The 24,850-nt window shown below is 40.3% G+C and overlaps 1 protein-coding gene across 1 annotated transcript in view; it reads right to left on the bottom strand.

Moving 5' to 3' along the window:
- Positions 1 to 8,122, bottom strand: part of TUBA8 (tubulin alpha 8) — a 30,459-nt gene extending 22,337 nt beyond the window's left edge. The window contains exon 1 of the mRNA XM_044678554.1: positions 8,036 to 8,122. Coding sequence (XP_044534489.1) covers positions 8,036 to 8,038 — 3 coding nt within the window. The 5' untranslated portion in view covers positions 8,039 to 8,122. The remainder of the gene's footprint in view (positions 1 to 8,035) is intronic.
- Between the last annotated feature and the right edge of the window lie 16,728 nt (positions 8,123 to 24,850).

Below are 24,850 nucleotides of genomic sequence, written 5' to 3'. Positions count from 1 at the left end.
CTTTCTTTCTTTCTTTCTTTCTTTCTTTCTTTCTTTCTTTCTTTCTTTCTTTCTTTCTTTCTTTCTTTCTTTCTTTCTTTCTTTCTTTCTTTCTTTCTTTCTTTCTTTCTTCTTTCTTTCTTCTAAAAGAGAAAGGACAAAATTTACTACATTATTCAGTGTTACTGAGAACTTTGGAAACAATAAATAGGAGCTCATGCTCCCATAATTGTTTTGTGATTATCAAACAACATGCATTGCCTTCTTATGGCTTAGTGAACAGAGATGAACATTTGGTTACTGATCATGAATGAGGAGCCATTTCTGAATCATGAAGAATTGGTCCAAAAAAAAAAAAAAAAGATCTCAGAGCTGTGTGAGTCTGTTTCTCTCTGTGCTGCCATCTTGGAAGTGGAGAAGAAGAACCTTGAAACCCAGCTGAGGAAGCAGAGCTAGAGAAGATTCTAGCCCTCCTAGGCTGTTTTCTAAAAGAATATAATATCTCAGGCAAGGGAATCATCTAAGCCTGAAACTTGAAGTGCCAGAGACTACAGATGTCAGCAAGGAGCCAGACCAGCTAAGCAGAGGGACAGCCCAATCTAACTGTCCAGTGACGTGACCTTTCTGTGCTTGTTTAAGGAGCTAGTCCACCACAGCAGTGAAGCAGCCCAGCTTTACTAAGCAACAGAATCACTCGTCCAACACAAATCAGTTGAAGTGACCTTTGGAAAGACAGGTCCCAAGGAAAAGGATGTTGGAGCCAAAATTCCAGAGTCAGGTTCTCCTGTTCCACATGTGCTGCATACACATGGAGCCTCACTCCCATAGCCACTTCTTTTGTGCCCACTTTCCCCTGTGGACGAGTGAATTGGTGGGAGAGCACACCCCATGTTTATGCTTGGAATGTTACGTACTTATCGTTCTTGTTTTGCCTTTTTAGTAAATACTTTTGATTGAGTTCATTGAGTTAACTAGCTGGTTCCTTCATGGGATTATTTGGGGTTCAGAAAACAAAGCATAGTGGCAATAGCCATTGACAGGAATTAGCCCGGAAATCCTGAAAAGGTAGCAGCCACTTTTTCTTAGGAAACTCCAATCTGCTGACCGAGGTACCAGTTGAGGGGAAATGAGGAAGAGAGAGGAAAAGGTAGTCCACACCAATCATTCATGTATTTGAGTCAGTAATTATGGATCATATCCAGACCTGTTTTGTAGAGAAGCTAGAATTTTAGTCCCTTCCCTTGAAGTTATTATTCTTAACATTCATTATATAAATGGCATACAAGCTTTCAACTTTGCATTTTATACAACTTGCAATTTCATTGTTAGAATTATTTTTTTTAAACCCTTGTACTTTGGTGTATTGTCTCATAGGTGGAAGAGTGGTAAGGGTGGGCAATGGGGGTCAAGTGACTTGCCCAGGGTCACACAGCTGGGAAGTGTCTGAGGCCGGATTTGAACCTAGGACCTCCCGTCTCTAGGCCTGACTCTCACTCCACTGAGCTACCCAGCTGCCCCCTGTTAGAATTATTTTGATCATATAGAGGACCAGAACATTTCCCTTTCCTTTGTCTTTTTAAAGGTTCTCTTCCTCCTCTAATTTCTTTTCTTTTCTTTTTCTTTTTTTAAACCCTCACCTTCCATTTTAGAATCAGTACTGTGTATTAGTTCCAAGGCAGAAGAGTGATAAGGGCTAGGCAGTGGGGATTAAGTGACTTGCCCAGAGTCACACAGCTAGGAAGTGTCTGAGGTCAGATTGGAACCCAGGACTACCTGGCTCTCAAACCCCTGAGCCACTCAGCTGCACCCCCTCCTCTAATTTCCACACAGGTTGGTTGAAGGCTATTTAGTCTATACTTGGAGGGGTACTATCAGGAATTCTCAAATGTATACATTATAATTTTCAATTAAATTTTATTATTTATGTGGTTCTTTGCAATATTTTGATTCTACTCTTTTGGGTTTTCATTTTCAGTTGTTGAATAAGGAAATCCAGAATTTCTAATATATTTTTGTTTTCCATTCCATTTTTGGTAGCCTTTAATTAGGTGACATTGAGTTCAAGTTTTCTATTTCTATTTCTTCTAGATACTGATTTCTGTTCATCTGCTACATACTGATAAACTCTCCTAATGTCTTTTAGCAGGTCCTTAATAGCTTTCTCAAGGCATTTCTGTCATGGTAGCATTTGATTCTTGTCCTTAATAGTTTTCCTGGATAACTCCACTCCTCACTTAAACTTACTTACTATAGCAATAGCCATACTATATACTCCATGTATGAGGTCTTGAATTTTTTTTATTCATTGTCAATGCTTGTAAAATTTGCCAGATAATGTAGGAAATGATAGTTTTTAACAGATATCAGCCTTTAAAAATTACTTTCTTTTGGTATAGTTAGTCTATTGGATGGATTCATATTTGAAAAAGACTTTTTGAAACTCCAAGTATGTACATCTTTTCAGAATCATTCAAGCCACTCTTGTTTTTTTGCCATTGAATCTATTCATTGGTGGCACTTCTGGTGTTTGAGATAAATGTAGATTTTCAATGCCTTCAGTCTTCAACTCTTCCCTCTTTAAATTTAAGCAGCTTCTCAGTTTTCACTCTTATTTCATCTAATTTGAGCTTAGCAATGAAGTTTTGTCCTTATAGTTGCCCTACATTGATATTATATAATTTGGATCTCTTTGAGAAAAAGTCATATTAAGCCCTTGCCTGAGTCTGTTAAAAATCTGTTTTGCTATTTTGATCTCTAATGTTGGCAAATACTTAATGCTTTCCTAACTTCACTACATTGGGTATGTATGTACACATGGTTTGCCTGCTTTAGTGGATAGCTCAAAATGCACTGAAGCATTTTCAGTTGTTGGAGTATTGCTATTTCCAAGTTGCTTGGCTAAATTTTGCCTTCTTGAGATACCAGAACACATGGCACCAGTCTATCCACCATCTTCCATGTCAAGCTAATTATCAAAATGGTCCCAAGCAGAGTCAGTCTACAGCCCTATGTCCCTAGTAGGGTGGGAACAACATTATTTTTAACCAATTTTTATTGATCTCTTTTAATTTCTTACAGCACAAAAATTTCTCCTATATCTCTTTGAAAGGATTTTACTTATTATTAGCAGATTATCAGTAGAAAATAATAATAAAATAATAATTCCTTTGAAAGAAATTGTTCCCCCCCCCAAAAAAAAAGAAAAAGAGGAAGAAGAGAGAAAATCCAGCAAACTTACATCAATACAGGAGAAAGGGGGAAAACCTGACATTGTATGCAACGTTGACATTAGTAGGATCCTGACCTTCCCCTATATATACATACATCATTTTCCCATACTTCTTTAGTACCAAATTTGTTCTTTATCATTTTGCAACATTTACTTTTGACTGTTTTGTGGCCGTTGTCCTTTCATTTACATTGTTGTATTCATTGTGTGTATTGTTTTCCTGGTTCTGCTTATTTCATTTTCATCAATTCATTTAAGTCTTTCAATGGGGGAACAATATTTTAATCTTTCTTGCCCCCATGCAAGTTATTTAGGTTTTTCCCTAAAAGGTATTTAAACCATCCTCAAGACTTCATTGTCTTTTTTAAGGACCTATGAGAAAGAACGCTATCCACATCCAGAGAAAGCACCGTGGGAGCAGAAACACAGAAGAAAAACAACTGCTTGATCACATGGGTAGATGGCGACATGATTGGGGATGTAGACTCTAAACGATCACCTTAGTGCAAATATTAATAACATGGAAATAGGTCTTGATCAATGTCACATGTAAAACCCAGTGGATTGTACATGGGCTATGGGAGGGGGTTCGGAGGAGGAGAGGGAAAGAACATGAATCCTGTAACCATGGAAAACTTTTATTAATCAATAAAAAAAAAAAAAAGACTTCATTGTCTCAGGGAACTAAAGTTCTAGACTGTTGGCAGCACTACCTGGTTGCCTGATTACAGACAGTCATGGGGAGCTTCAGCCCCTCTCTAACGGTTGGTTGGAGAACCACAGTGGGCAGTTAAGAGCATTGCTCAAGTGAATTAATTTGCAATGTCCTCACTGCATATCCTTGTGGAATATCCTTCCCCTGTTATGGCTACATACATCTTCTTTTGTTAACTGTTAAATAATCTCCAAGTGCCTCATTTCATTCCAATATTGTCCATCACTATTAAGAGACCAGCCTGAGGGGGGTTCAGCACAGAATACCCATCTGCTTCTTAGATTTATAGACACAGCTTTATCCCACTAGCTGTGGTACTAACCCAAAGCCCAATTGTATGCCTTTATAGGGTTCTTTCACAATTACCCACCAGGAATATTATCCTGGGCAGCTTTCCTTTATTTTGCTATTGCTTCCTCCTCCCACTGATGATGGGTTAGGATTTCTGATTATTATTATTATTATTATTGGAACAGGACACTTTAATAAGGGCACTCAGCATCCCATCCCGTAGCCACAGCTCTCCAAACTAATCAGATTGTCCCTGAGGTCACTGAGGAGTTCCTCTCCAAACACTTGTCTGGTCCATTATGCCGGTAACCCCATAACTATAAGAAAAAGGGTAAATGGAGTAAACATGCTACATGAGGGTTTGTTGAAGACTAATGAGGATATTTTTGGAAGGATACTATGGTGAATGCCAGAACCTCTGACCTTAAACCCACAATATGTTACTCAGCTCTCAGGAAGGTTAAATGCAGTCTGCCTGAAAAGTAACAGAAGGGATTGCCTGTCTAGCAAACTCAGAACCTAGAACAAGCTAAACCTAATAATCCCAACTCCTACTATGGTGGAAGATTGCTTAAAAACTCTAAATCTTGGTGGAACCCATCTTTGACAATAGATACATCCCCAAATCTTGGATCCTTCACCAGCAGCTCACCATGTATAGGTCAAGGGAAAGGATTATCAATGGGAAATAATAATAACAACGCTAACACTAACAATAATAACTGCATATCAATATACTCAGTAGGTGTCTAAGATATGCCTCGCTTTAAGAAACTTCATTATATTAAAAAAATTGAAACCCCCTCCATTAGAGACTGATTATTTACTTGACAAAAGGTTCTTTCACTTACTCCATTCCTCTAACAAAAAAGTCAGCCACACAGGTTTCTCTTAAGTAACCAGCTCCCTAGAAGAATTTAAAATATGCTACTTAGAAACTTTGATTTGCATAAAACTTTGCAGGAATACATCCAGGACTGTGCTGGAGTCAGCTCTTACTAGCTTGGACCACTTGTTAAATTGTTAACATTGTTAAATCGTTAGCCAATTGTTAAATTTTCACTATTAGCATTCCCACCCCAGAAATTGTCAGTTGCTTAAAAATCAGGGCTCACTTTATTATTCTGATTTAAGAAGGTGTTAACAATGCAGATGAAATTTAAAAGTGTGTAAGTTAACTCCTGCCACTCCACCCCAGCCCATTTGTTAAACATTTATCAGAACACCCCCTGTATTGCTCTATAGATAAAGTTTGGAAGTAAGAGCGCCCTAAAAGCAGAAGAAATAAAGTTCTCATCAAACTAGAAGCCTGGTAATGGGGGACTACTACTACCTATAATAATAATAACAACAATAATAATAATAATGTTAATATCATATGTAAAAAACCTAGTAGAATTGTGCATTGGTTGGGGGGCGTGGGGGATTGGGGGAGAGGGAAAGAACATGAATCATGTAACCATGAGAAAATATTCTAAATAAAATTCTTAAAATAAAAAAAATAATAATAGTAATATTAAACTAATAATAATAAGGGAAAGCATTTATTTAGTGCTGTAAGATTTGCAAAGTACTTTGTATACATTATCTTTTTTTTTTTTTTAACCCTTGTATTTCGGTGTATTGTCTCATAGGTGGAAGATTGGTAAGGGTGGGCAATGGGGGTCAAGTGACTTGCCCAGGGTCACACAGCTGGGAAGTGGCTGAGGCCGGGTTTGAACCTAGGACCTCCTGTCTCTAGGCCTGACTCTCACTCCACTGAGCTACCCAGCTGCCCCTGTATACATTATCTTGTTTAAGCCTCACAGCACTCGCGAACATACCTACTGTGTGAAGAAAGATGTGTGAAACCATGTTAACTTTTCTAAAAAATAAATATTATTAAATGTTTAAAAAATAAAAATAATAAAAAAAAAGAAAGATGTGTGAAGAATGGCAGTAGGTTTAATATTAAGTAGTGCTTTACTCAATGAGAGAGGCAGAACTCTGCCCTACGCAGGGTAGGCTTGGAGTGACTACCATCTGGAAGCCCTACTGTGTAATCCAGAAGCAAATGAGGGAGCACACAAGAAAGTACTTAGAAAATTTTGTAAAGGGCTATCTTAATATGAGATGATCAATGTCAAAACTTCAGATCACTTGCTTTCTTTTTGCTGTAGAGGAACCCAGACCAATTGAGTCGCTTGCCTAAACTTAACACAGAGCCAGAACCAGCTGACAGCTTTACCCAGAGTCAGAGTCCTGTCCTATTTGGTTAGCACATCCTCTGGACTGCAAGAGTGGAGCATAACTGGTCCTTTTTAGGACAAGACCCCTTCTCCCCTAAGAGATTGATAACGATCATTTTGCTTACTGTTCTTTTTCAGACATTGGCCCCTTGGACCAGAATGCCAAAGAGAGTAGATAGGGCTGAGGGTGGGGGAAAGAGGTTTAGGAAAAAGCTATGTGGGGAAGGAGAAAGAAGGTCATCCATAGGTAGACAGGAAAGCAGGAGCAGAGAATTAGTACAGCTCTAAGCAGGGCATGTGTTCTTCTACCTTCCATTCCCCACCCCCATCATCTTTCTCTGCGCTTCCCCTGTGGTAGTTGGGCCAGAAGTACTATAATTACCAACTTGTACAGGGACTGAAATTTGAGGAGTCTTTATGGGGTTTGCTCTGCTACCTATTTCAGGGATCTGGGATAGGGGGAAGTGTTTTAGCTGAAGGTGTAGGGATTCTAGAATGTGACGCAAGAGGAGATCTCTGAGGGATCCCCAGAAAATTAGCTATCTAATTGAAGATTCAAGTAGTCCCTGAATTGTAGCTTAGGAAGAAAAGAAAGGGACTAAGTTGCTACTTTTATCTTCTGGGTGGGAGAGAGGTAGAAAAAAATGGTAGGAAGTGGCGAAAGGTGTTGGGGTACCAAAGAGTAATAGCCTTCTTCCTAGGGTCTCTGGGATCCTTCTTGACTCAGCCCCTCCGTTATGTGGAGATTTGCAGAGGGTCCTTGTACCCAACAGCCTGAGACTGAAAGTTGATAGCTTACTTGCTAGCCTTCTGTCCACCCCAACCCCACACTCAGAGGGAAGGGCCAGGTCACAGAACTGAAGGAACTCTAGATGCCTCACTTGCCACTCTCAAATTCTGAGGCCATCCAAAGGCATCAGCCGAGGCCACCTTGCCCTTCTAACACCTGTGAAGATGTAGTTAAAGGAGCCACAGATCTGGAGGCAGAATAACTGGGTTTGAGCCCCAGGTCTTGTGCTTAACCAGTGTGAACACAGAAAGTTATTTGACCTCTCTGGGTCTGGCTCTAAGGTCCTTTCCAGCTCGAAATCCTTTGAACCTGTACATACCAAGCCATTTCTCCTAGCCAGCAGGAGAACTGTTTCCCCACCTTGTTTCCCCAGAATTACTCCTCCTAGCACCACCACCCAAGGCAAACAACCCGATCCAGTTTGGATCTTCCCACATCAGTCAAATGGAAGTTTCCCTGATTCTCAGGACAATTCCCCTGGCTCTTCTGTCACTAATCCCACTCTGTGGCTCCCCGATCTCCCTAATTCTCCAACTCCCGGTCGATCCTCTTCTGTTTCCTGCACTTTCTCTTCAGGTAAGTTGCCCCCTGGGTCCCAGGAGGTCCCGCTCTAACGTTGCCGGTGCTGAAATTTCCTCGGAACCCGCGGGGTCCAGGGCATGTTCCTCTCACCTGCCCCCTCCCCTGAGCCCTCCAAAGAAGCCAGCTTCCCTTCTGTTTCTGGCAGCGCCAGCGCTCCCTCCTTTGAGCCAGTCTCTCCCCCGTCCCCACTTCTCAGGGACCCCAGGTCTGGGATCTCTCACCATCCTGACGGCAGCAGCTGCAGCGCTCGTCTCCTCTTCGCAGATTCAGCTTCTCCAGCCCTCAGCTTGCGACTCCACTAGTGCCCTCTCCACTGCTGTGTGACACACTGAGGCTAGAGGGAGCCAGGGACAGACTCGCCAACTGGGTGGCTGCCCTCCAGCTTCGCCATCCCCTGGGGATAAGGGAGTGGGAGGAGTAAATCTAAGGGACTTCTTCCCCCCTTGCCTTCGGAACTAAGGAAGGCAAAAAGACGGCCGGGGAATTTTCCGGAATCATTACTATGACTGCTGCTGCTGCTCCTCCTCCTAAGTTCCATTTACAGGTACATTATGGGGGCAAAGCTATTCGCATGGATTCTCATTTGCTCTTCACAAAAACCTCATCGGTTAGGCTGTGCCTCTCTTACTATATACATTTGGCAAAAGAGGAATGAGGCTCAAGGAAGTTAAATACCTTCTTTACAAGGTCACAGAGCGGGCAGAGAAATGGGGCTCTTCTTTTGCCTTCCTCATGATCCTGCTGTCCAAAGCTATCCCCCTATTTACGCACAAAATAGACTCACCGATCCTTGGTGCCTTCCCAGTTAGGGCTCCCAGCTCTGGATTCAAGCAATTGGGGAATGGATTGGAGAGGTTAAGCTTGTCCTCTGTTCCAGCTCTCTACCTTACTGAATACCACTCCCGGGATATCACTTAGATCTTAGATGCTGCAAGAGTCTAGGCTCTTCCCCACAAGGTATAGGACAGAGAAAAAGGGTTATAAACATATGCTGACAAATAATTGAAGCATGATACATACAGTAGGCTATTCTATTCTCTATTATTCTATATTCTATTCTATATTATAGCCTATAATATTCCTATTATAGTCTACACATGCTCAGAAAACAGACATGTCAGAGAAAAAAGGTTTCCCATTTGAGTTTATTGAGTAGGCAGCTCATGTTGCCATTGTGGCCATCCCAGGTGAGGAGGGGACAGCACATGGGCACCAACCAGAAGCCTCTGTTTGATTATACATCCCCTTCATCAAGAGTCTAGAACAGTGGTTCCCAAACTTTTTTGGCCTACCGCCCCCTTTCCAGAAAAAATATTACTTAGCCTTCTGCTTCTGTTTTGTTTCTCTTTGTCTGAGTATAGGTTATAGAACAGTGGTCCAGAGATGAGTATTTCTAACCTTAGTGGCGATTTTTGTGAGTTCAAGAGGTTGGAAGCTCTTAGGTCCAAGTTTAAGAAGGACCTGACTTTCCTCTAGGACAGGGATCGGCAACGTATGGCTCTAGAGCCATATCTGGCTCTTTTGAGGGCCAGATATGGCTCTTTCTGCAGGAGCCATAAAGTCAATTTTTTTCAGGCGTTGTTACAGGAGCCACACTGTGAGCACTGTAAGGCTCTCACGAAATGACATTTTTAAAAATGTGGTGTTTATGGCTCTCATGGCCAAAAAGGTTGCCGACCCCTGCGCTAGGAGGTCACATTCTCTCAGGATATAAACCAAGTCTATGAATACACAGCTAGGAGAGTAGAAAGGAGCTCAGTGTATAAAATATGAAACAGCTGTGGGACAGATATTTATTTCCTATGCCAAAAAAGTGCTAAGCACAGTACACAAATATATATTGGTAGAACATAAAATAAGATTTGGAAACAACTTATAACTACTGGCTTACTCCTCTGGGAGATCAAAATTTAAATTCTGTTAAAAATACAGAGAAGTTCAACATGTACAGAACTAAAATCCCTATGTGAAAGCTGAAGCTATATGTAGGCACAGTAAGGCATCTAATCAGATCATAAAGTTATTTAGATTCATGAAAACTTATGTGTTCAATTATAGATTGATTAATCTGGTAAAAAAAGAGGAAGTACTGTAAAATGAATAAAAAGAATTGTATGAAAACCTACATGGTATCAATGTATATGTGTTTATCCTATACAAACAGGAATGATGTTTATTTTTTTTTTAATTTATTTTTTACCCATAAAAATGATCTTTTAAAAATGAAAATAAAAGTACATAATGAAAAAAAAAAGTATAGAGAAGTTGGGGGACTGCTGAATAGGTACTGTTCCACTTTGCCTCAGCTCTGAACAAAAATCCATATCTTGTCAGCCATACCAGGAACCAGGCTCCCTATCAAGTCAGGGTTGTCTTTTTCTATGCGGGAAGAAGTCCATCAGGACTTCTTGATTTCTCAAACTCACAGTCACTTCAAAACGCAGACAAAAGTCATCTTAAGGTAAAAGTTCAGTCACCTACACTCAGGAAGGAAGCATAAAACAGAAGTGGTTAGGGCTGATATCCAATCTCAGGCTCTCCAAGGCAGAGCATTTGCTATATTTACCATATGCTAATGGTTGTTTGGTAGCCAGAATGGGGAAAAATGGTGAGCTGCCTTCCCCCAACTGTCACAAGAAGAAGCTTGAATGACTCTGCACTGCTGCACAAACAGGAAGACTAAGTTGCAGTTAATTGTGAATCACTCCCTTTTAAAGACCCACTGAGTCACTGGCTCTTCTTGTGCAGTGGCAAAGGGATAACTCATAACTCTTGGCATTGAAAGTCTTTTTCCTTTGAAAGTCCTTTCTTTAGTCCACAGCAAGCATTTTTCTCTGGAACAAGGGATCATACTCCTTGAAGCTGTCTCTTCATTCAAGTATTTGTCCCTAGCGTATGTCTCTTGACGCCTGATTTTTTACAACGAACTACATGTTTATGATCATAAACTGACAGAGATAGGAAGAATGTAAATAATAGGATGCTGGGTGTTTATTGGTTTTTAAAAAGCATTTGACTTGGTATACCAAAATGCAATCTTGAAAGCTATTCTCAGACAAGGTGTCTCCTATGACTGAATTAAAATGATAGGAGACCCTGTAATAAATATGACTAAAGAGATATAGACATATGCTTATCTAAGGTCATAGAGTCTTGCTTTTAGAGTTGGAAGGAATCTAAGAAAACATTCACTCCAATCCCTTTATTTTACAGATAATGAAACTAAGGTCTAGAAAGGTCAAGAGACAACCCAATATCCCGTAGGCAATAACTAGCAGAACAAGGATTTGAACACAAGTTCTCTGACACCCAATTCAGCACTTTTCCTACCAAACTAAATATTCTATGGTGTCATGGAAATGTCCTGGATTAAATTCATGAAGAAAGGGAATCCCTGTTGATGGCAACATTCTCCAAATGTTTCTCTTCATATATGACATTGTACTAATTGCACTGAGTCTTAAAGCAAAGCCTCCTAGATGAAATCCATGGCAATGCAGTTTCGCTTTTTACACTGACCACTTTTCTACACTATAACATGCAGCTGCACAATAAAGCCCATCAAATTCGTTCATCAATATCTATGTGTGTCTGTGTATATGTAGCATGGACAAGTGATGTAGACAGATAATAAAGTGAGCCTTGAATTCAGTGGAAAAAATCAATTTAGATTGTATAAGGAAACTAAATAATACTCTCAATGAATTCACACTTATTGCTCCCATAAAAGTCTGCGAAACACCATGATTTCAGAATAATAAAAATGCTAAATAATGCAAAAGACAAAGAAAGTCTTTTGGGATTTGAGCATGTAATAGAATATGCATATAGCACTTGTAATACTATATATACACTTGAACTCACTCCTTCGTCTTCTTCAGAGATTATCATCCATCTTTGGTATCCACCTCTTACCCATTCTCATCTGCGGTTCCAAGAAGCTGCAAGTAGTATGTGCAGCGGCATACCTTCTTAAAACAATCTAAGCAGATGGGATAAACCAGGTTGAGGGTAACCGATAGCCCTCAAACTCATCATTGTATTAGTGGGGTGTCTACCCCAAGCGTGTGAAGACTTGCCTCAGCTGACTGGGCAGATGAGAACAATTTGTTCAAACGACCTTTAAGGCAGCAGAAGCAGGCACTGTCAAGTATTTAACATGGTCAGACATCAAAGATGCCAAAATCATCCACTGCATCCTAGGCCATAACTAATCATTCTGCCTTTTTTTCTTGCCACTGGACTTGGATGACTCTGGAAGAGAGAGCGAAGCCAGTGACTTGGTGCAATTCTACCTCACTTAAATCTAACTCATGGGCAAGTCAAGATATCACCTCATGACGCCATTGATCCTCTTCAAAAGGAAGGATGAACATGCCATTTAGCTCCTCAGTACAAAGCAAGTTCCTTATTTTAGTCTTTCTGTCCAGAGTATCCATAAAGTGTTTTGCACATTTAGATACTTAATACATTTTTTTTGCTGAAATGGACTTTAGATAACTCTCTCCTAGAGTTTAGGAGTAAAAGAAAAGTGAAAGGTAAGACATAGCTTAAAGGGATTGCAAGATCAAGTGAAGATTCTCTGAGGATAGGGGAGACTCAGAATGTTTGTAGATAGCACCAAAGGAAACAAGATGTAGCCCTTCCTGTCCCAGATCCTATTGACCTGTCCTAAAATCTACTGGCATGGGACTCTAGCCTTATTAGTGGAGATGAAATGTCCTGCCCTATGTGAGGGGTACATAGAGTTGGTGAGAACTATAAGAGTTCCAGCCTTCTCCAGTTCCCTTTGGGGACCCATCAAGCTTCATTTGGCTTCCTGCTTCCAGATTAGAGAAGGAAAATGGAAGAAGCCAGCCTCACTTCATGTTGCTGAAGGAAAAGACTTTGGAAAGACATGAAAGTAGCGAACAATCTCTATAATGTTACCCCCATTTGCTATACTAGAAACTTTAGGAAATTTCCTGTTGGGGTGAGATCTCAGACTCTCTTTGTTGAGTAGAGTTATCTCCACCCCAATTGGAGAGCTTCTTCACTTTCTATTGTCTGTTTTCTATTTTCTGTATTCGATTGTTTACTTTCTCTGATTTCTGGTTAGCTATCAAATTGGATAAATGGGTTTCTTTGCTATTTTCTATGAATATTCATTGTGGCATTGACATTTGGTGGGAAAGGGGTCAAAACCTGGATAGAGAGTCTGGAGTTTAGACTAATAATATTTAAGAGAGCTGATAAGTTTAATTCTATCCAGGTGCCCCCTCTTTCTGAAGAAAGAAGGCATTTAGCCCCAACTTTCTACCTCCCCTCCTTGAAGGAATGAAAGTCGTTCTTGGAGAAAGTTGGGGGGAGAAAAGCCTTAAGATGTCTTTTTGGCCTCTCTTAGAGCTCTTGTAACATGTGGGCCTTTTTACATATGTAAGACCCATTCTTTTCCTATAGTAGGAAAGGAGAGTTTGGAGATGAGAGAGAATGATTACTGACAAGCTCTTATAAGAGCAACTATGGGGCAAGATCATAGGTATAATAAGTAGAAGGATTAGCCTTAACAAAAGGAGTTAACCTCTTTCTCTGAGCATAGAGAGGGAATGAATAAATACTTTCAATGTGGTTGTTTTGCATAGAGGAAATGCAAGTGTTCAGAGTCTTTTTTGAGACTATAACGTCTTAATTTTTTTCAGTGGTATAAAAAGTGAGATCATCAGCTGAGAAAGAGCAAGGCAAGTAAGACATTAGCAGAGGGAGATGGGTAAGATATAAAAGATAAACAAAGAAGAGTAAAAGGATTGCTGCATAATAGTGAGAGACTACTCTTAAGTGGATAACATCAACCTGTAGCAAATCCATTATGCATTCAAGAATGACTTCCTCTAAAATATTAAGAAAATGAAAGTAGAAGTGAAGAAAGTCAAAAGGAAAAGTGAGCCAGGATGGAGGATTGGCAAGGTATGAAAAGTGGAAGGAGAAAGAGGCAAGGAATTCAAGGGTAGAGGATAGTTTAATTGAACCAGTCAAATTCAATGTCAAGGCTATGAAGAAAGGAAAGGGAAGCCAGAAATGTAATAGATTAAAAGAAAAGGGAGAGGACCCTAGATGGGCACTGTCTAGCTGTGTGACCCTGGACAAATCACTTGACCCCAACTGCCTAGCTCTTCTGCCTTGGAACCAATACTTAGTATTGATTCTAAAACAGAAAGTAAGGAAGAGAGAGAGAGAGAGAGAGAGATAAGGGAAGGGTAGAGGTGCCAAAAGTCATAGTGAGGACAAAGAATAAGTTTGGGAGGAGTGACATTAAAGGAGGGACGGAAAGATAGATTATGATCAGAGAGTGGAATTTCAAAGTGCAAGATCATAAGATACGGATGGCATAGTTGTAAAAAGGAGTGAAAATATGTTATAGAGTAAAAGATGTGGAAAAACTGGGAGGCAAGGGTATTAAAGGGGACTATGTATATTTTATATATGTATATATCATCTGTATACACACACATACACACACGTGAGGAAAGGGGTAGAGTAGAGAAGATTAAGACAGTTCCTTGAGAAAGGAAGGAGAATGTCTTAGAAGCCAGTATATCCTAGCACTAAGGGTCTGGACAGAGTCATATAAATAGAGTGAACCACAAAGGAAGAGAGGCTGCTTTGTGATAGTGGCAGAGAAAAGATATAAATGGAAGAGAGGAACAGACTCACTCCTCTTCCTGGGGATAAGTCAGGTTTCCATGAGCACCAAAAGAGGGAAAGAGTGCAAAACAGGAAGATGTAGGAGGAAGGGGAATCTGCTAATAGTTCACTGATGTTCTAGAAGGTATATTGGAACTGAAGGCCAGATGGTGATTTGTTCCTTGGAAGGATAGGGCAGAAAGAGATGAGTATGGAGGAAGAGGTTGGGGGGTGGGGAGGAGAGGGGAAGGTTTTCATCTCAGCAGATGGCAACTCGAAGTCATAGAGATAAGGGGATCAAGGAGTCAGGGTTTGAACTAGTTGATTGGGGTTTTTACCCTCTAGGGTCCTGTACGTGACTTGACCATCTGTGACCACATAGATAGTAAGTGCCTGAAGCTGTATTCAATTTAATTCAAGTCTTCCTGAATCCAGGTCTAACACCCAATCTTCACCACCAAACTGCCTAGAAAGCAGAATAGCCCAGTTCTCCTACATAACTACTCCAACAACAGTCTATGAAGTATATCAGGTCAAGAAGTGATGGAGAAATCCAAGGAGAAACTATGAGTAATTTTTCCAGTAAGGAAAGTATAGAAGACAACCACAGACTTGTGGGCACAGGAGAATGGATCCAGCCAGGAAGGACTGAACTGAAGGCGTGAGCCTCTGTACCAGAGCAAGGGGAGATCACAGATCTAGCAAAGACTCTATCTGCCACTGTGTATTGTGCGAGGAAGAGGAACAGAAGCCAGCTGGTAGCTATGTCACCATGACCCCAGGGCTGAGTGATAGAGACAGTATGGACTGAGGAGGAGACCGGTGGGGTTTACCTGCTATTGTGCCCCAGGGCAAGGAGAGGACGAACATCTAGCCCAGAACTATTCTGAGGCTATATGTCAGATAAGAAAAGAAACAGAAGCAAGCAGTAGCTATGTGGCACTGACTCCAGAGGGGCATCGTGGATTCAGGGCACAAACCTGAACATGTAGCTGAGTAACCAAGGCACAGAGCCTAGGGCTGTCATCCCAAGCTAAATGAGATGCTCATTAATCACGGAATGGCTGAACAAATTATGGCAAATGAATGTAATAGTACATTATTGCACCATAAGAAATAATGGAAGGAACAGTTTCAGATAACTTGGGAAGACTTGTATGAACTGATACAAAGTGAAAAACATTTTATATAATAATGACATTATAAGATGAACTTAAGAACTTGGATCATTACAATGACCAACCATAATTCCAGAAGACCAGTGATGAAGCATGATACTCACCTCCTGATAGAGATGCGGTTGAATGCAGCAGCTGGTCATCAGCTGACCTCGCTGCTGACCATCAGCTGATCTTGCTCAGTTCCAGAGCCACAAATTGCCTGGGAGCAGACCATGCTATTTTCCTCATCCTGCTACTCCCTTCCCAAATTCTATAGACTTTTGGTGTAAAACAATTTACTAACCTCTTCTTGAGGCTGTGCCTCCCAAATGTTTTCAAACCCTGTTCTCCCTGTCCCCCGTGAGTGCCCAGTATTCTGATGCTGTAAGGGACTCCAGATTATAATTTTCTTGTTTCAATTTAAAATCCTTTGTTATTACTCTTTTGATAGTTTCATTTCATTCAGCAATGAGAAATAATTTTTGGACATGAACAACGAAAATTTTTTGTTTGGCTATGCATATTTTATAAGGGCATCTTTTTTTTTTTCCAACTGGGACAACTGAGTGGTACAGTGGATAGGCCTGGAATCAGGAAGAGCAGAGTTCAAATTAGACTTCAGACACTTATTAGTTGTGTGACCCTGAACAAGTCTTAAACCTATTTGTCTCAGTTCCTCATCGGTAAAATGGACTGGAGAAAGAAGGGCAAACTACTCTAGTATCTTTGCCAAGAAAACCCCAAATGGAGTCACAAAGAGTCAGACAAAACTGAAACAAGATGAGAAAAGAGAAAAGAAATGCATGCTAACTTTAAAAAATGAAAAGAACATTTCTTCTTCCCAGTTTTTCCATCTGTAGAATTTCCCTCAGAACCGTTACAAGGATTAAATGAGCTAACATATGTAAAGCACTTTGTAAGCATAAAACATCGTGTAAATATAAGTTAGTATTTCCCTCTGAAGCTCTTTCAAGAATAATTTAAACACTGATGCTACTTTAAACCAGTGTAAACCTGCTCTACTCCTGTTCTCCACATTTTCCTGCTTTCTCTATTCCTTTCCTTTTTTTTTTAAACATTTATTAATATTCGTTTTTAACATGGTTACATGCTTCATGCTCCTACTTTCCCCTTCACCCCCCCCCACCCTCCCCACCCATGGCCGATGCACATTTCCACTGGTTTTATCATGTATTCCTTTCCTTTTTTGATATCCAAATTTTAGTTTACTAATTACTTAATGATTATCTTCTAAAAGCAGGGCATTGTGCTTGGAATATTGGGAAAAGTATGAGACACACAAGTCTGATGATTTTCCTTGGCAACTTTGTCATGGTTGAGGCAGTCACACATCCCTGATATTTTGACCACATCCTGAGCATTTCAGCAGTTTCAGTAAAAACAACAACAACGGGAAAAAACCCCTACATATAAATAGGTTAAGGACTGGCAACCTGAACTAAAGAGAATGACTATGAATATGATCCTGAATAGGATTCAGATTCTAATGGCTTTGTGTTATTAGAATTATCTTAACTTCTAGATCTTGATGAGGAACATCAGGACTAACTTGTTAAAACAATGACACATGCCCTGGAAATAACTGCAGATGTTCCTGAATTTGAACAGTTCAGATAAGCCCGGAGAGGTCCCTGAGTCTCTAGATAACTCCAAGGTTCTCTTCTTCCATCTTATCAAAGTCATACCCTGATCTACATTCCAAGCTGCTGACAAACACCTCTTATTGCTAGGCAGAATTTCTCCCTTGTTGCCCAAACCCAGGGACCCTCTCCTCCTCTCTTTCTTAAAATACTATAAAATAACTCCATCTTTCTCCTCCGACTTGATTCTATTCCAACTCCCCACTCATGTGTCTTGTTTTCTGTCACTCCAGGGCAGAGGAATTTTTCCTTCCTCTGACCTCTTACAACAGGAAAAGACTGAACTTGGACTTGAGAAATCTGGATTCAAGTCCCAGTTCTGCTACTTATAGGAAGATAGATAGGTAAGAGGAATTTACTAACTACCTATCAGGTGTACTGGACTAAGCACTGGATACTAATACAAGCTCAAAGAAAGCCAGTCCTTGCACTCTAGGAGCTTATACTCTAATGGTGGAAGAATACACACAAAAGAGAACTGACAAGAGAGGGAGGGGAATGAAGGTACCCAGGAAGGATGGGGGAAGAAAGCTTTGAAGTCTGGAAAGTTAGGAGCACAGCAGGGAGAGGAATGAAGTTTGGCAGGCCTGGACCCCTCTCCGAAATAGAAACCCTGGGAGGAACTCATCAATGGGAGAAGAGGATTGGCTTGGTGGATGGACTGTTCTAGATAAGGACACTAGAATGACTCCAATTGCATCTGCTTGTAATACACAATTTTTCTGAAGCCAGGATGATTGGTCCAGGCTTTATCAGGGGAGTTATTTACAATGAGCCTCCATGATATCTGCTTGTGAAGGGACATCAAGGAGCAGATCTGTCTGTACTGTGGCTTGCTCCTATTGAATGCAGTATACCATTTGGAGGGTCTGGATCAAATAATTCCAGATGAAGGAATATGGAATTTATTTTGTAGGAAATGGAGAGCCCCTGCAAAATTTTGAGCAGGGGAGTAACATTATAAAAAGGATGGATTTAATTTTTCTTTATTGTAAAATAATATTCATTATTGATATCTTTTGTTTTTAAATCACATTCATTTGAGACTATAATCCTCTCTCTTTTGCTACACAGTATTTTTTTAATGTGGATTTTTATAAGGGAAAAAAAGTTTAGCAGAACAAACAGAAATATCAACTGATTCTGACATTTTATGCAACACTCCACACCCATAGTCCCCCACCTCTTCAAAGGGAGAGAACCTTTTCTCCATGTTTTTTTTTAAACCCTTATCTTCTGTTTTAGAATCAATACTGTATATTGGTTCTAAGGCAGAAGAGTGGTAAGGGCTAGGCAATGGGGGTTAAACGACTTGCCCAGGGTCACACAGCTAGGAGTGTTTGAGGCCATATTTGAACCCAGGACCTCCCATCTCTGAGACTGGCTCTCAATCCACTGAGCCACCCCACTGCCCCCATCCATGCTTAGTTATTTTAATTGCACAGAATTTAATTTCACAAAATGTTTTGAGAAATAAACTGCTAGATATTTAGAAAGACTCAGGAAGCAGAATCATAAAGAGCATGTGAAAAACAAATACTTAGATGAAATTGTTGCCTTTTCTTCTGGGTTCTAATTGAGGTATTACCTGTTTAAGTGCTTGAAACTGGTGTCATGAACAGGAAACTGACTTTAAAAACTACCTTATTAGATGTGTGACAAGTCACTGAACCTTGTTTACCTCAGTGTCCTCATCTGGAAAAAGATATGGAGAAGGAAATGGCAAATCATTCCAATATTTTTTGCCAAGAAAATCCCAAAAGGGATCAGGAAGAGTCGGACTTCTGAAAACAACTTAAAAAAAAACAAATTAAAAAAACTACCAAGATGACTTTTCTCTCATTAATCTCTTTTTAAAAAAAAACCTGTTGCTTTTCAACCAAGTCAGTAATGATGTTTTAATACAGTGTCACTACTCAGTTCAATAATATCCAACAAAGAAACATTCTTTTCAAATGTAGACTGCAGGAAAAGACAGCCCAAATCCTGGCCATTTACTTTTAAACTCAATAGCTGCTGAACTATTTGTACTACATGTACTTTTCCCACTTTCATAATATGCACAAGGTCAAGGGGAAATGAAAAGGCAAAGAGAATGATAAAGAGCAAGACCTTGTTTTAGGTAACTTTTAAAATTAGAAACGGGTCACAAAAATCCACTAACCTGAAAGGGTGCTGTCTCCTGATGGCAGTGTAAGCTGTTCCCTGACAGGTCACAGAACCCTATAGATAAAAGACACTAAGTGCCAGAGTAACATGATACCTCTCCCTCCATTTCTCCCCTTCCCTTCTCTTCTTTTCTCCCCATCCAGAGTGTGCTTTTCAGTCATAGAGAGGATTAGAAGGGGCCAGTCTCAAAATTGTACAGACTTCAAAGGTCCAAACAGTAATTGAAGAATGCCCTTAACAACATGCCTGACAGGTGGCCATGAAGATTCTCTGTGAAGACCTTTAGTAATAGGAAGCCACTGTTTATACTTTTTCTTCCTTCCTCCTTTTTTTCTTTTTGTCTCTCTTTCTGTCCCTCCCTCCCTCCCTTCCTTCCTTCCTTCCTTCCTTCCTTCCTTCCTTCCTTCCTTCCTTTCTTCCTTCCTTCCTTCCTTTCATTAGTACTAAGAATCTAAATATGCTAAGGACTAGGCAATTGGTGTTAAGTGATTTGCCCAAGGTCACATGGCTAGGAAGTATCTGAGGCTAGATTTGAACCCAGGTCCTCCCAATTCCAGGTCTAGTGCTCTATCCACCAAGTCACCTAGTTGCCTCCAGACAATTTTAATTGTTAGGGTTTCCTTTGATAGAGCCAAACTTGGCCTCTGCAATTTTTATATATTTCTCCTAGTTTTGCCCTTTGAGGTCAAACAGAATAAGATAAATCAAATACCTGAAGCCAGTTATTTAATATCCTCTTCCTATTTCACTCCCAAATCCTCTCCTCTCCAGCTTAAATAGCTCCAAGTTCCTTCAAATGATCCCTATGTGATATTATTTCCAGTCTTACCATCCTGGCGGTCCTCCTCTAGATATACTCCTGTTTATTTACATCTTTCTTCAAATGTGGTTCCTACAGTCGAACCCCAAATTCCAGATATGGTCTGACCAGGACAGAGGAAAACAGAACTCTCACCTACATCATTCTGAACACTAATGCAACCTAAAATAGCATTTGTTTTTTTTGGCTATGGTTTCACTGTTGCTGCCCATCAAACTTGGCAATCCACAAAAATCCCCACAACTGTTCCACATAGACTGTTATCAACTTCTACCCTATATCTTTTCGAGCCCAAAGCCAAAAGACCTTTCCATTGGCCCTTTTTAAAAGCCACCGAAGATAGCACTAGGTTCAGCCTATCATTTTATTGAATCAAGATCTTTTCAAGTCTCAATCTTGCCATTTAACTCATTGTTTGCTAAACTGAATTTTTTAGCATGTGATACTGACTCAACAGTTGCAGAAATGTTTCAGAGAATTGCTACACTTTGAGATTCAAAGGCTAGATAAGATCTTGCCTATTTTTTTTTTTTTTTTTTTTGCTTAACTACCCTTTAGTCTCACTTTCCAAATACCATACACCTTGCACAAAGGACAAAGCAAATAAGACACTCCTTCTCCGTAGGCATATTCTGTGAGGCAGAAGACTATACATGATTTGGAATAACTGAAACATATAATCAGTTTTAGGCATCAGAAAAATTGCATTTAAGTCAGCCTTGTCAAGAAGCGGACATATATTCCAGAATCCTATTATGTTTGACCAGAATGCCCCCTATGGCTTCCTGTACTCTAAGCCATTGAGTAATCAGCAGAATGAATATACTTTTATGACTCCTTCCCAACCCACACATTTTTGTTCCTAGGTGTTCCTTCCAGGACAAAGCACCTCATCTCTCAAGAATGAAGAGAGAAAAACTAGATCATACTCTGGCCAAAATGTAGTTTTAGTTATTCCCCGTTTCATCTGAGCAGTTCTTGGCCCATATTGCCCTTGACTTAGAAATGGTTCAAGGTTAATATCACCCAAAAAAAGTCTAACAGGTCACACTGTATGTGGAGGATCTTCTTGTAGTTGCCCTTCCCTCCCAGCATTTATTAGGATACCCATCCTTAATCAACCTTAAAGTTATTGGGCTCCCAAGAAAAGGAGTCAAGAGTGTATTTTCTTGTTTTAAAAATCTTTATCTTCTGTTTTAGTATCAATTCTAAGACAGAAGAGAAGGGGTAGGCAATTGGGATTAAGTGATTTGCCCAGGGTTACATGGCTAGAAAGTATCTGAGGCCAGATCTAAACCCAGATCCTCCCTACTTTAGACCTGGGCATTCTATTTGACATCTAGCTGTACCATCAGGGTATATTTTCAAAGGCCTAGAGTTGACCGTTTGAAACTTGTTTGGCAACAATGTCCTTTAGTGGAATGACTAAGAATTTCAGGTAATTTTTATTTTTCCAGGAGAAATGGAAGGGGTACCAAATGTGGCATATTAGATCAGAAGCATCACCAGAAATCAGGACACTTGAGTCCTAGTCTCAGCTCTGCCACTAACTAGTTACATGACCCTAGACATTTTTCCTTTCCATTTTAGTGTACTCATCTCCAAAATATCAAGACTAGATCATCTTTAAGGTTATTTCTAATTCTAAAAATACTATGAAATATATCTGCCAATGTACCTTCCATGAACTTTAAAAAATATTTTAATAACTATATTTTAATATAATTTACTTCCTTTGTAATCCTGCTTTTTATACTCTTAAAAACATTATTCTAAGAAAGGATCCATAAAGCTTCACTAGACTGCCAATAGGGTCTATAATACACAGACAAACAAATTAAGAATCCTTGATCTAGGCTAAGGTCAGATTCACAAAGGAGTGGGATCTGGCTCATACGTCCCCCTCAAACCGTTTCTGGAGGTAGGAGTTTTAGTTGGAATCTTCAAAACCAAAAGTCCCAAAAGAAAAGTCATCCCACTACACGATCCAAAGTATCACTTCATAATCCCTATTTTTAAATAAATTTTTATTGATTTTATATAAAATTTCCTTCTATATTAATTCCCTCTGGAAATCATTCCCCTTCATTTCCCAGAGCCATTACATATTTTAAGCACTTTTTTATCCTTTTTTTTTTTTAAGTTCCAAAATCTCTCTTGCTCCCTACCCTCTCCCCCATCCACTGAGAAGGCAAGAAAAACAAAATCTATTACAAATGTGCAATTATGCAAAACAAATTTCCATATTAATGTTAAAAAACAATAGAAAAAATCTGCTTCTGTCTGCATCAGTTCTCTATCTAGAGGTGGATACCATGTTTCATCCTGAGTCCTTTAGTCCTAGCCTAAATTCAGACTACGAGTATTTACTACCCACTGACCTTTCCCAAGGAAAGAATGCAGAAAATTATCCTGAGTGCAACTAAGGGAGGTAGAAATAAATAATATATATAAATATTTTAAAATTTATATATATATATAAAATGTGTGTGTGTTTGCACAAACTCTAATGTTCAGGACTTCCATGATGAATTCAAAAGGTCCTGGGATCCCTCTCCCAACTCAAAGTGCATCTCTCTCTCTCCAACTCTGATTTCTCTAAGTCTCACCAGAAGCTTGGACCCAGATTCCAAAGTCTAACATATTCTTTGGCCCCGGTGCCCCACGTCCTGATTACAGCCCACTTGCATTTTTAAAACAGTAGTTTCCAGAGTGATGTTGTCAGGAGCCCGTGACACAAATCATCAGTGACCAGCCCTTTGGCAATCACCATGCAGCTTGCAGTCTAGCAGTGTGCTTCTCCGGGGACGTACACGTAACGGGGAACACAAGGACAAAGGCCGGGCTCTCCTGCTGACACACAAAGGTCTCAGGCTAGCTCTCTTCAGTCTTATCAACAGTCAGCACCATAGCACGAGAGATGGTTGTAACTACTCGCAGAGCTGTGTTTTTGGTTTAGCTCTAGTGAGCCTCCTGACCACCCCAGGAGGTAAGTACTACAGGTATTATTGTTTTATAGGTGAGGAACCAGAGCCCAGCTAGAGTCAGAGGTAGGATTCAAACTCAAGGCTTCTTCACTCCACATGCAGCACGTAAAGCCTGGGCTAGCTCTGCTTTTAGAATCCATCCACAAGCAGCCTCAGAAGAGGATGGAGCCTGGTGCCCTCATCTGTGGCCACTGCGATGACAATCCCCATTCTACAGTCGTACTGTTCCAATGGCCATTCTGAATTCTCAGCAGTCCTTGTGTACTATGTTCTTCTCTGGGGAAAGGATAAAAAGTTACTGTTGCTCTGCAGCTCCTGAAAAGGAATCATTTAGAGCTGCCTCCTCCAAAGTCCTCCTCCCACTTTCCTGCCATTAAGTGACTGGGTACTAGAAAGTGATGCTGTTGGAGCCCACACTCTGGCCAGTCTCATGGAGTTAGGATGTCTTTGAGGGCCTTGGTGACGGACTGTGAATCTGTCACCCACACTCGGCCTAGCTGAATTGGAGAGGCTCACCACCGGAAGGATGGCCATTTAGTTAGGGATTTTTCTGATCTCCTCCAAAGGCAAGGAGGGGGTGTGATAACCAAAGGATGGCGGGTCCATGAAGATGAAACTGTGGTTCTTCTGAAGTTGTGAACTACTAGGGCTGGTCTCTGCCAGGCGCCTGGTCTGCAGCTGCATGGAACAAACATGAATTTTCTTGGATTTCAGAACATGCTACTTGATTGATGTTTCATCACAAAAATTTACACTGAAAACATATAAAGGCATATAAGCAAAAGGCAAATAATAAACAATACAGCAGCATTTCAGCTTGATTCAATTCAACATTCGGTATACTCAAAGGTGATCCATACTACTTTCCAGAAACAAAAAAAATTTTTTTATTGTACAGCTCTTTCAAGCCTGAGGTCTCTTTCTCCATCTCACATAATTACCTAATTCCATTTTTAGCCATCAGCCCCTGCTGCTGCCCTACTTCTCAAGGCCACAAGTGAAAAAAAACCCCATGCATTAGCCAAATAAAAGGGAAATTTTAAAGCAAGGGGGTGGGAGGAGGTGTTCAGGAATGAGAGGACATGCAAAAGGATGAACCAGCTGCTGTCCCAGAAACACAACCACCAATCTCTCCCAGCAGGTAAGGATAAATGGAGAATCACAAGAACAGTCCTCAGTCAAAGGACAGAAACAATGGGCAGGAAAACGATGGTATGTGTCAGGGAACAGGACTTAGACAATTACTCAGTAATCTGAAAAGTTAATCACAAGGGCAAAAATCATCACACAGTGTTATTCTGACAAAAGATGAGACAGACAAGTAATCTCCTCTTTTCAGGGGAGTGCCTGGAGTCGATCACTCTGGCACAAGCTCAGTTTCTAGCCCATGATTCTTGATCTGTCCAGCCAGATTGAGATCTGACCTGGAATAATTGCTAGCTAATAATAGCTAACATTTATATAGTGCTAAGCGCCTTATAAATATCCTCTCATTTGATCCTCTCAACAATCCTGAGAGGAGGGGAGATGATATTTTTATTTCCATTTTACAGATAAGAAAACTGAGGCAAGTAGAGGT

Source organism: Gracilinanus agilis, chromosome 5 (assembly GCF_016433145.1).
Source record: "Gracilinanus agilis isolate LMUSP501 chromosome 5, AgileGrace, whole genome shotgun sequence".
Classification (NCBI taxonomy): Eukaryota; Metazoa; Chordata; class Mammalia; order Didelphimorphia; family Didelphidae; genus Gracilinanus; species Gracilinanus agilis.
Note: the sequence above shows the minus strand (reverse complement) of the source record. Positions and strands in the feature narration are given on the sequence as shown.